At 33.6% G+C, this 11,356-nt stretch overlaps 1 protein-coding gene across 1 annotated transcript; it reads left to right on the forward strand.

Moving 5' to 3' along the window:
* Positions 1-11,155, forward strand: LOC135652332 (arabinosyltransferase XEG113-like). Its single transcript, XM_065173174.1, has 12 exons — positions 1-234; positions 322-527; positions 1,755-1,860; positions 2,538-2,794; positions 4,354-4,489; positions 5,483-5,577; positions 5,677-5,730; positions 6,415-6,528; positions 10,022-10,120; positions 10,207-10,326; positions 10,802-10,888; positions 10,985-11,155. The coding sequence occupies exons 1-12, from the start codon at positions 33-35 to the stop codon at positions 11,153-11,155; spliced, it is 1,647 nt and encodes a 548-aa protein (XP_065029246.1). The 5' UTR covers positions 1-32.
* Positions 11,156-11,356: the final 201 nt, after the last annotated feature.

The raw sequence follows: 11,356 nt of genomic DNA on the forward strand, positions 1-11,356 counted from the left end.
GAACACTAAAGCTGCAAAGAGAGCCTTTAGACATGTTCACAAGAGCCGTATGGGATGTGCCTGTTGACAGTAAAATGCCTGATCTGAAGTTATTTCAGCTAACCAAGGAGATGGTGAAGCACCGTGCGAAAGATAATTTCATCTTTGTGACATTTGGGAACCATGCATTCCTGGACTTTATTTTGAATTGGGTCAAACACCTAACAGATCTTAATCTTTTTAACATTCTTGTTGGTAAGTCAGGCACCTCATAAGCAACCTTAGATTCATATGTACAAAAAGTTCACATAACACTTATCTGAGTTGTCTTTTCGGATATAGGTGCTATGGATACCAAATTATTGGAGGCTTTGTATTGGAAAGGCATTCCTGTTTTTGACATGGGCAGCAAAATGATAGCAGAAGATATTGGCTGGGGATCGTCCAAATTTCACAAACTGGGAAGGGACAAAGCATTGTTGATAAATGCTTTCCTACCTTTTGGCTACGAGTTCATATTGTGTGATACAGATACTGTTTGGTTAAAGGTATACACCAGTTTCAATTCTGTTATTTTTGATCTGATAGTCCATAGGTGTAGAATGTCACAACAATATAACCTTTCTTGGATCTCATCAATAGTTCATGTTTTACTTATTCTGCTTATGCTAAAATTTAGATTTTGATGTCTCTCTTTGTCAGATGAACTAATAGATGTTCTCTTTTACCTTCTTGTATGTAGCACCTAGTGCACCTGATAATAGTTTCACCATTATAACCTTGTGCAACCTAATATAAGCAAATGTTCCTGCACATGTGAAGTTTTATACCTTGGAGACTGTATATGTGTTCTGGGGTTCAGACCATATATAAGTCCTGCATGTTTAATCTATACTTATCTTTTCTATATTACAGACCATTTTCATATATAAATATGTTTTCCATTTCCAAATTTATGGTAGTTAATTTTGGAAACTTGAAATCTTCACCATGCTACAAGAAATTAGCGTCATCCAGGCCAATTCTGACTATTTTATGATATTAACATAATTAAAATTGATAAAGTTAGAAATAACTTGAAATGTGATATGGAATATGTTTGATAGAAGCTTCAAATTACCATGTATATGTACAATTCCTTTTAAGATAACCAAGAGTGTTTAGACCAATTTTGATATAGCAAAAACAATAGGATGTCGTGCCTTTTAATCTTCAACCGAGTGAAAAGAAGTGACGGAGTAAGGATATGAATAAACATATGAACGTAGAAAATACCATGGAATGTGCACCTTGTCTACGTCACAAAAGCTTCTTGTAGGATGGTAGGTCTCCTCCAAATAAACACTTTAATAGGTGTCCTTAGTAATGCAAATTGTAGTTTTGGATTAAAAATAATTAGTGCAATGCACCATTTCTAGTTTGGAATGTTGGATTCCTCTAGAGGATGCAAGATGATTTCAAATGGAATTACATGTCAATATCAGGAAAACTGGCTTTCCAAAGGCCAATCTATATCTTTTGCTCAATTCTTGTTCTTGTCTGTAATACAGTTAGAATAAGAATGTAATTCTCTCAATGTTTATCAAGCTTTAGTAGAATTAAATCTTTCCTGGGACTTAACAGGAATATAAGCAAATTTCTTTTGTTGATTTGCATGGCCCAACCGGTCCTTGAATTATATCTATTGAATTGGATAGTTCCCTCAAAGCATTCTTTACTGTTTTTTCTCGTTTCATGTTGTAAATGATTTAGTATGTGTTTTTTGCTTCGAGCAGAACCCACTTCCATATTTTGCTCGTTTTCCTGAAGCAGATATATTAACATCAAGCGATCAGCTTAGACCAACAACAACTGATGACAGTTTGGAAGTCTGGCAGAATGGTATTTTCTACTAATGTCAATAAATCTTAGTAATAAGTAATAACCACACTAGCTGGTACAGATATGTTAAACATTCTTGAATGTTTTTTTTAATATGCCAAGTTGTACTGGTATAATAAGATTCTGGTATAGATACCATTACTTGTATTAGTATCTAAAATGTTGGACCTTATTATGTACAAAAAAAATTTAAATTCTTATTTCCTGTAGCAAAAATGATCTCAATAAATTACTTGGTAGGTCCTTTATAATTGGGCAAAAGTAATAAAACTGACATTCTGTTTATGACTCATTTCACAGTCAAGTGAGTCTTTGTTAGTATTATCAAATATATCATCTTAGTTACTTTATTAATTGTTAGTGATAAAGGTTATTCAAAGATATCCAACAATGTTGCTGTTGTCAGGTTCTGTGAAGGAGCCTATAAACTAGACTGTAGAAAACTTGGTGTTTAAGTTTGCATATGTCCACATGGCTGACACATGTAGTGAAATGGCACTTGTCTTGGTGCCATGCAAAGTGGAAGCCAAAACATAGTAAGGCTAATAGAGAGCATCTGCACTTTCTTTTCTTTCCTTGACCCTTTCTTAAAGTTCTTTAAAGTTTTCTTTAATCAAAATTTGACTTTGATAGTTCTAGGATCATTAACTAATATTTTCCCCTTCTATTGTGTGTAGTCTATGATGCCTACAATATTGGGATGTTTCATTGGCGTCCCACTGATTCTGCGAAAAGACTAGCTAAGGAGTGGAAAGATATACTTTTAGGTGATGACAAGAAATGGGACCAGGCTGCCTTTAATGATCTTGTCCGCCAAGATTTAGGACCATCACTTGAAGGAGAAAGCGGACTTTTTTATGCTTACAATGGGACCCTTAAGCTGGGTATTTTGCCAGCAAGTATATTTTGCAGTGGGCACACATACTTTGTCCAGGTAGTTCCTTTTGATTGTTGGTTATGGTATAGTATGCCGTATGTTATTTTATGTTTTTAATCATACAATATGAATCCTAAGCAATAATTCTTTTTCTTCTGATTGTTCTTGGAACTGTTATCTTGATAAATGGAGAAAGAATTTTTTTTAGTATTAATTTACAAAAATAAGGGTGACATATAAATTTATTTAAATTATAAAATAATTAAAATCATGAGTCATATTACGAAACTTTGGGAAAAATTTATCGAAAGTAGGATAAGGTTTGAAACAAATATCTCTGAAAATCAATTTGATTTTATACCTAGAAGATCAACCTTATAAGCTGTTTATTTATTAATATAATTAATGAAAAAACCTAGGGAGAAAAGAAATATTTGCATATAATTTTTATTTACTTAGAGAAAGCCTATTATAGAATTCCTAAAGATTTATTATGTTGGGTTTTTCAAAAGAAATATATATCGACTAATTATATTGATGTTATTAAAGTTACATATGATAATATAGTTACTAGTGTTAGAACTATAGGGAGAGTGTCTATTGAGTTTCCTATTAGCATAGAATTACATCAAGGATCCGCAATAAGTCTTTATCATCTCATATTGATAATGGATGAACTGACTAGTCATTTACATGATAAATATTCTTGATGTATATTATTTGCTTATGATATTGTCTTAGTTGATAAGAGTCAAAGTGAAATTAATTATAAACTTGAGCTATAGAAGCAAGCTTTAGAAATTAAAGGTTTTAGATTAAGTAGAACTAAAACTTAATATTTAAAATATAATTTTAGTGATAGACAAGAAAATATAGTTAAATTTGATGGACTGGAATTCTGTTTAAGTATAAGTTTTAGGTATCTTGGATCAATTATTCAATTTGATGAAGAGATTAATGGAGATATTATTCATAGAATAAAAATATGATGGCTAAATATGTGATTATTGGATACCTCTGAGATTAAAAGAAAAAAAATTATAAGACAGTTGTGTGATCAACAATGCTTTATAGATTGAGTATTGGGCAGTTTTAAAACAACATATACAACAAGTTTGTGTTGCCGAGATGAGAATGTTGAGATGGATGTGTGGAGTTATTAGGAAATATAGAAAAAAATATACTCTTATTCGTGAACAACTAGGTACCGTCTCGATAAAGGATAAAATGAGAGAAAATCGTTTAAGATGGTATGAGCATATGCTTAGAAGACCTCTGGATATGATCGTCAAAATAAATTAAATAATTAATGTTAGTGGTATGAGAAGGGGTAGAGGAAGACCTAAAATGACTTTAACAGAAACTATGAATAAAGATTGAAGTACTATGAACTTAATTAAATATATGACTTTTTACATATCTCAGTAGCGGTAAAAGATTCATGTAGTCGACCCCAAATAGTTGGGACTTACGGTTTTGTTGTTGATCTTGGAGTTATTAGTTTATTGTTGCTCATCCAATTGTGGTTATTGTATAGTTTGTTGTATGGTATTCTCTCTCTTTAAACCAAATAAATGTGAATGACCATGCAACAATTCTTTTAAATGAACTAGCAGTCAATGCCCCAGCAGCTCAAACTGGAACCATATGCTGTGCATGCTACCTTCCAGTTTGTAGATGCTAATGCAAAGCGCCATAGGTTACGTGAGGCTATGCTTTTCTATGACCAACCTGCATATTATGATACACCAGGTATTCTTTCTTCTCATCTCATTTGGTAAAATTCATCTTTTTCATACTAAGCTAAATGTCTTCGCTGGTTGACAACTTTTTTTTTTGGTACTTGACTTTTGCTGCACAATTCAAAAGTGAGTTGTAATATTGATAGGTAATAAGTGAAATATTTCCCCAAATACTGAAAACCAGGACTAGTGCTATGTGATTTTTGAGATGCTAGGCTGTGTTGAGCGCTTTAATTTTTGAGAAATTATCTATTAAAAAACTTACATATGGAGTATGCAAGGAATACAATACTATGTATCGGACCCTACCAGTCCAAGTCTCGATTTGAATTGGTTTGGTTTGTACCAGCATACAATGCCTGGACTAGTTTGACTCTTGTCTGTATCAGCCTATCAATACATGTTCTGTCGACATGTACCATGATACTAGAAAAGTACTAAAAAATCAATAAAAAATAAAAAAAAACTTAATTTAGGGTTCTTTCTCACATATAAGTGAGCCTAGTATAATCAATATTGATAACAATAAAGTGATGTTAGTATAGAATACAATAAAAATATCAAATCGAAACATATATCGAATAAAAATTGAAAGTAGTATATAAAGAATACATACAACGAAAAGGTGAGAAAGAAATTCTAACATGTAAACACAATAATTAGATGTAAAATGCTAAAAATATATCGCTGTATGGCTGTACCTACCACGAATATGCCAGAAATCTATGGGATTCATATATATGGACAGTGTTCATTTTGGAAAGTTCTGTAATACCTAATCTTTGGTATGACTGTATTTAATTGAGGTCTGGAGCAAGAACTAGAGCATCACAATCAACGAAATGATGATAGAAAATTCAGGACACCCCACACATCCCAGAGTCTAGTGTCTATCTCATCAGGCTTACTTGCTCGCCCACTGGACTCTTATGTTTAATTCTTCCAAAAACTATGTTATGTTGTCATGCTTGTTATCCTTCTGACTCGGTTTGCGTCTTTGCAGGAGGTTTCTTATCATTCAAACCTGGTATTCCTAAGAGTTTGTTGCTGGATGGGCCACATACCTTACAATCACACTTCTCATTGGTTAATTACCAGGTAAGATAATGTTACAAAATGTTGGCATTTCTTATTGAGATTTGGAGAGATGTCCAAGTAATTAACTGGTCAAGTGACATTCTTATTTGCATGTTTCAGTTGAGGCAGATAAGGACTGCACTTGCTGTTGCTTCTCTGTTGAACCGAACACTGGTGAGTGAGGCTTCACCAATTAAAAAATTAAACTTGACCAGCTGAGATTTTATAAAATATATCTTATATGCATAGTTTAAACTTTAAAGGGATCTTTTTCCTTGATATTCTGGTATGGTGATTTTTGAAATAAATAGCTTCAGAAGATAGGATCTTTCAAAGATCCCTTCTCTTTTCACAAATTGTGCTCTTTTGAAAACAATGGATGCACATGTTGGCAAAACTTTTTGTCCATGCAGATGCTGATAAACATTTCATTAAATTGTGCAATTAATTTATCATCTAATCAAATTCCAAATGGCCATTGAGCTGAGAACCATTTACTTCTCAAAATCCTTATTTTTATGGAGTTTATTATTCATTAGTTGTTGCTCAAGAATTGTAATGTTAACGTGAGTTGCTTCCTGGAAATTCATGGAGTATTAAATACTTGAACTTTGTGTCTAATTTTTGAGATCCTGATTCCAGCATAGAATAATGATGGAAAATCAACTTTGTTCTCATCAGAACAATGAGCTTAGTCTTCTGCAGTATACGATATGAGGCTTGTTACACTTTAGGAACATAAAACACAGAGAATTGACACATTAACAGTTTACGGGACATTGTTGTGAAATTATTATTCAATGTGCTTGACTGCTGTGGTTGCAATAATTCTGACTCATATTCCTTGTCTATGTTTAGGTAATGCCTCGATTATGGTGCAGGTTTGAAAGAATGTGGTTTGCACATCCTGGAATTTTGGAGGGGACAATGACCAAGCAACCTTTTGTATGCCCGATGGACCAGCTGTTTGAGGTAATTAGAATTTTAGATTAGTATGTAGATTGTGCACTCTCTTGCTAGTTTCCTAACACATTATCCATGGATGGGCATTATCCTTCATTATCTGTCCTTGCCATTTACTTGCTAACTTGGATCATAAAATTATGGGTTCTATTTGCTCTTTTCCATTGAGTTCAACATTCTGAAGGATCAGCAAAATGGTAAGTCATTTGGGATGAACCTTATAATTGTACGAAACTCGCCCTCAAATAGTACTTAGACCAGGACTTTAACTATGAGAAAAGATCTTAGCATGAGTTTTGTCCTTACAAATAGACCAAAGTTAATTTTCTTGCATCTTCAATTTTAAGATGATTTTTTAGGTGGTCTGAATTATTTTATCATGTTGCTCCTGGCTTACTTGAATTATTTGTACCTGCACATTCTCCATTTATGCATTGATATGGTTATTAAAATACTCGGAACAATGTGGGATCTTCTTGCTCATTCATGATGTATGGAATCAGATTTTACCTGCTAATGAATCACTATGGTTTGGGTGAATAGACTCTTTCCTTTTAGGCAGTTTTTGAAGTTTATGGCTATATGCTTTAAGCCTTTAATACTGTAAACTTAATTTTCGTAGTGTTCCGTTTTGCCACTTGCCATGCACAGTTTTATCTTGGAATTCCAATGATCTTAAAGAAGGTTTTCAATTTTGGGTATTGGGCCATGCTATTCTATGGACAGATTGGTACAAGTCTGATCTGTTCCAACATATGGAGACACACGGAATGCCATTCTATTGGGGAAGGTGGGGAAGGAGGGGGAGGAGGAAGTGGTAAGAAACAAGGTTCATTGTACCATTGCGTATTGCCAGTATGAGCAGTACATACCGGTCCGATAGAAGACTGGTATAGACGATACATACCGATCTATCAATATGTTCCACCATACCATGTGTCGATATATCAATACATACTATACCGACGACCGATCGACACACCGGTATGGACTGGTAAGACGAACCATACTACGGAAAATAAGACAAAAGAAGGAAGAAGGAAGAGGAAGTCCATGGAAGAGGAGGAGACATCAAATATGAGGCGGGTGGCAGGGCAGTTGAGCGACAAACAGTAAAGAGACACTCATGAGTTGTGAGCCATAATGCATCAGGCAATGGTGTTTAAAGAAAAAACAGCCACTTAAATAAGAAAATAAACAGAGGACACCACCCTCTTTTGGGTGTTCAGCATCCCGGTTCAAGCACAGACTGATCAATACTGTTTGGAATTTACGGTAAAAGATTAAGTACAAATGTCATGATAAATAATGGTCAGTTCAGATAGATCCATTGAAAATTAAATTCCTTGATATAAGTACATGAGAAAAAAAGATGATGCAAGAGGAATGGGGAATTTTAACTCTCAACAGATGAAGTAGGATGGGCAGATGAAGAGATGAGGTGGGATGGAAGATATGCAACATCCAAGTGCTCTAACAGCCAAGGAACTAAAAGTTGGACACCTGCCTTGTGTCATTATCCACTTGGTACAGTAGTATGAGCTGAAGTGTTGGTCAACAAAATAAGGTACTACACATTTTGCAAAATTAAGCAGTTGGCCTGATATGGTACACTTTGTAAGGATATGCTGTGATATTTGGATCCATGCAGAAAATTGATTGACCAATCACTGAGATAGTTTAAACAATTCCCTATTCTGAAAAATCAGAGAACTTTTTTTCAATAAATGAATGGGTATTCATCTGATCCGGCAATTGATGAACAAACTTTAGTTTGATTTTAGGGAGAACAAGAATTGTCCTATCTTGACTATTTGATGAATCACTCAAGCAAGTTAAAATTTTATACTAAAAATTTTTAAAAATTAAGTCAGACTATCAAACATGGTTCTTTCGTTGGTTGTCATTTTTCTTACTTTTGAGAGTTGAAACAATATGCATTCATGAAACCAAATATGACCTTGGCAAAATTAGATGAGAAGCTCAAGTATGTTTGACAATCATCAACAAGTACGATAAATAAGAGCTTTAGTCTCCTTAATTCATGTTTTCTATAAGTGGATATTGAAATGAGTGCTCGCACAGTAGAAGGATGGTGTTGAGAGAGAAAATAAATAATAATTAATTAAGGTCAGAATATGATAGTGGTAATATTGTTTAATGTGGCTTGTATTAGTTTAAATATAACTTAGATTAGAGAGGGGCAAGTTGGAATAAGTGTGAGTCTGGGTACAGAAATAAGATTGATATGGAAGACCATGTTCAAGTTATAAGAAAATACCTCTTTAGCTCTAGGGATTAGGTTGCATACATTAACTCTTTTCAAATCCTGCATTAGCGGAAGCCTTGTGCACAGCTTTTGTTGGAATACTAGAAAGCAAGTAGACAGGCAAGAGTAGACTTGATTGGAAGTAAGGGCATATTGTTCTTAAATTTAAATTTTAACATACACTCGTTATTTCAAGTGCATCTTCTTTTACATTCTCATTTGTTATATACTGTGGGCTTGCTGAGAGTTGATTCATGATGAGCTTTCCTGTTACAGAAGGGGTAGAGGTAGTTGTTCTACTAAATATCATACTCCATAATTCCGGTAATTAAAAATTATTTTCTTGACGTTAATCCAAAACAGAACTGATCCTTAGCATTGAAACTTAAATACTAATATGCATTATTGTCTCCTTAGTTTCGTTTGACTTAAAAGGATAACCAATTTATTGGAAATTGTAATTATTGAAAAAATATTTTGCTTTGCTACAATTAACTTCTAAGAAAACATATGTTGACTAAATCTCTTTAAATTGCTATAATTTTGCAGGTAGGTCTCTTATTCCATGTGGAAATTATCTTATAACATTACATTTACCATGATTTTGAAGTTTGTCATATCATTTTTAACTCAAGGGTTCAAATTAAGCTTATTGCACAAGCTCAACTTATTGATTGTGTACTATATTTTCCCGAAATATTTCATCCATTCTCCTTCAACCAATAGATTCTGATACCAATTTCTGTTCGTTCTTTGATTGTAGAGTGTGGTTTTATCTTCTTTAGATTCGATAAAATAGGTATTCTCTAATCTCTATGCTTTATCCATTTTTACGTTGCTTTTGCGCTTGGATAGTTTCTTCTTTGCATTTGGTAACAAAGAATATACTGCTCAATATACCAGTACCATAGTGGGCTGATCAAATGTTGAAACTTGTATTGGACCAGTATTGAAAATCTTGATACCGAGCGTAGCAACAAAGAGGAGATCCATTAGCAATCCCATCTATAATTATTGGGAATACAGTTTTTTTAGTCTTTGTTGTCATTATTAATTAATTACTTTAAAAGGACAGTCTTTTGCAGTATGAATGGAAGTATATGCTTGATTATATTGACAGCCTCTCACTGCTTGTTTTTTTCTTCTTCCATTGCATGTGAACTGTTTTTGCATGTTATAATTGTTATGCCTGCTGCCACATTTTCAATGATTAGAGTTGATTCACCTTTGCAGATTCATACCATGGTCCGTGGCCTTTCTGAAGAAGAATTTGGCCCACAAATTCATTTCAGGGAGTACTCATTCCTGCAGAATCCATCAATGTCCAAACATGTAAAGATATTGTTGTATCAATTTGCAATACTTAGCTGCTCATACATATCTTTCAATTCAAATAACTTTTTTTATTATGGATTCAGGTGAAGGAATCATTACTTAATGTTCAACTTTGTGATGCGCATTCCAAAGGATGCAATATATCCAATGAAACAACTAGCCGTGGTTTCATCCAATTTCCTAGAAATAGCACTGAGCAGATGGTACGTACATCTAATGATTAAATTTTTATTATTTAAGGGTTTAAGATCATAATAATGGTGGTAGGATGAGATTGTCTGTTCATTTGGTGAGAGCACATTTTCTAATGGTATCAACTAAGGAAAGTTCAGTCACAAAGCAGACCACTAAGTATTCTAGTCTTGGAACCTTAAACCTTAAGACTTTATCTTGTTGTCCATATTCTCTGTGTTCTTCTAAGGCCTCTTGATATAATGCAAGAAAACAGAGCAAAGATCCGGCTTCTCCCTGCAAGCTCTTGAAACATATATTTGTGTTTTAACGGACTTTGTTACTTTTTTGTCTTATAGTTAGTTAATCAGAGAGTCATGACATATGAATCTGATTATTTTGTTTTTTTTTTCCATGAAATAGGTAGATACTTGAAGCTTTTACTGATGTATGTACTCTAGAAGAGTTCAGAAGCTTTACTAAATAGTTTGCCAATTTGTCTTATAGTACATGCAAGTATTCTCCCAGTACAAAAATATAAAAGTCTTGCACTTTTCATCCATGGCGAATGCCTTCAAAGGGTTCAGTGATGAGGTAAGCATTATCATACCCTTTGTTTTATCGGTGGCTAAAAATTATTTCTCTATATCACTATTTTGTTTTAGATGATAATGTGATGAGTTGATTTAGGCAAGGGAAGCAAAATTTAGAAGTCGCGTGAAGAGATACGTTGGAAAGTGGTGCTGCTTGGAGAATCGTGACCTTGGCCACGTATACTATGATATGTACTGGGATGAGAAACCAGGATGGAAGCCTGAACCGCCTCGAACTAGTGAAGATGATCATCCACCTTGGGATTGAAATATTATATTTACTTGTCATGAAAGACTATTGTACGATTTCAGGCATAATTATATATGTTGAAAACGTTATCCATCATATAAATGAGAATTTTTTAATATTATTTTTTTTTTCAAAGTTCTCTTTATACGGAATAAAATTCGACGGGTTTATTTCCCTAGGGGAACAATTTTGAATGTGCATGATTTTAACAGACAACTT

Source organism: Musa acuminata, chromosome BXJ3-11 (genome assembly GCF_036884655.1).
Source record: "Musa acuminata AAA Group cultivar baxijiao chromosome BXJ3-11, Cavendish_Baxijiao_AAA, whole genome shotgun sequence".
In the NCBI taxonomy this organism is placed as follows: Eukaryota; Viridiplantae; Streptophyta; class Magnoliopsida; order Zingiberales; family Musaceae; genus Musa; species Musa acuminata.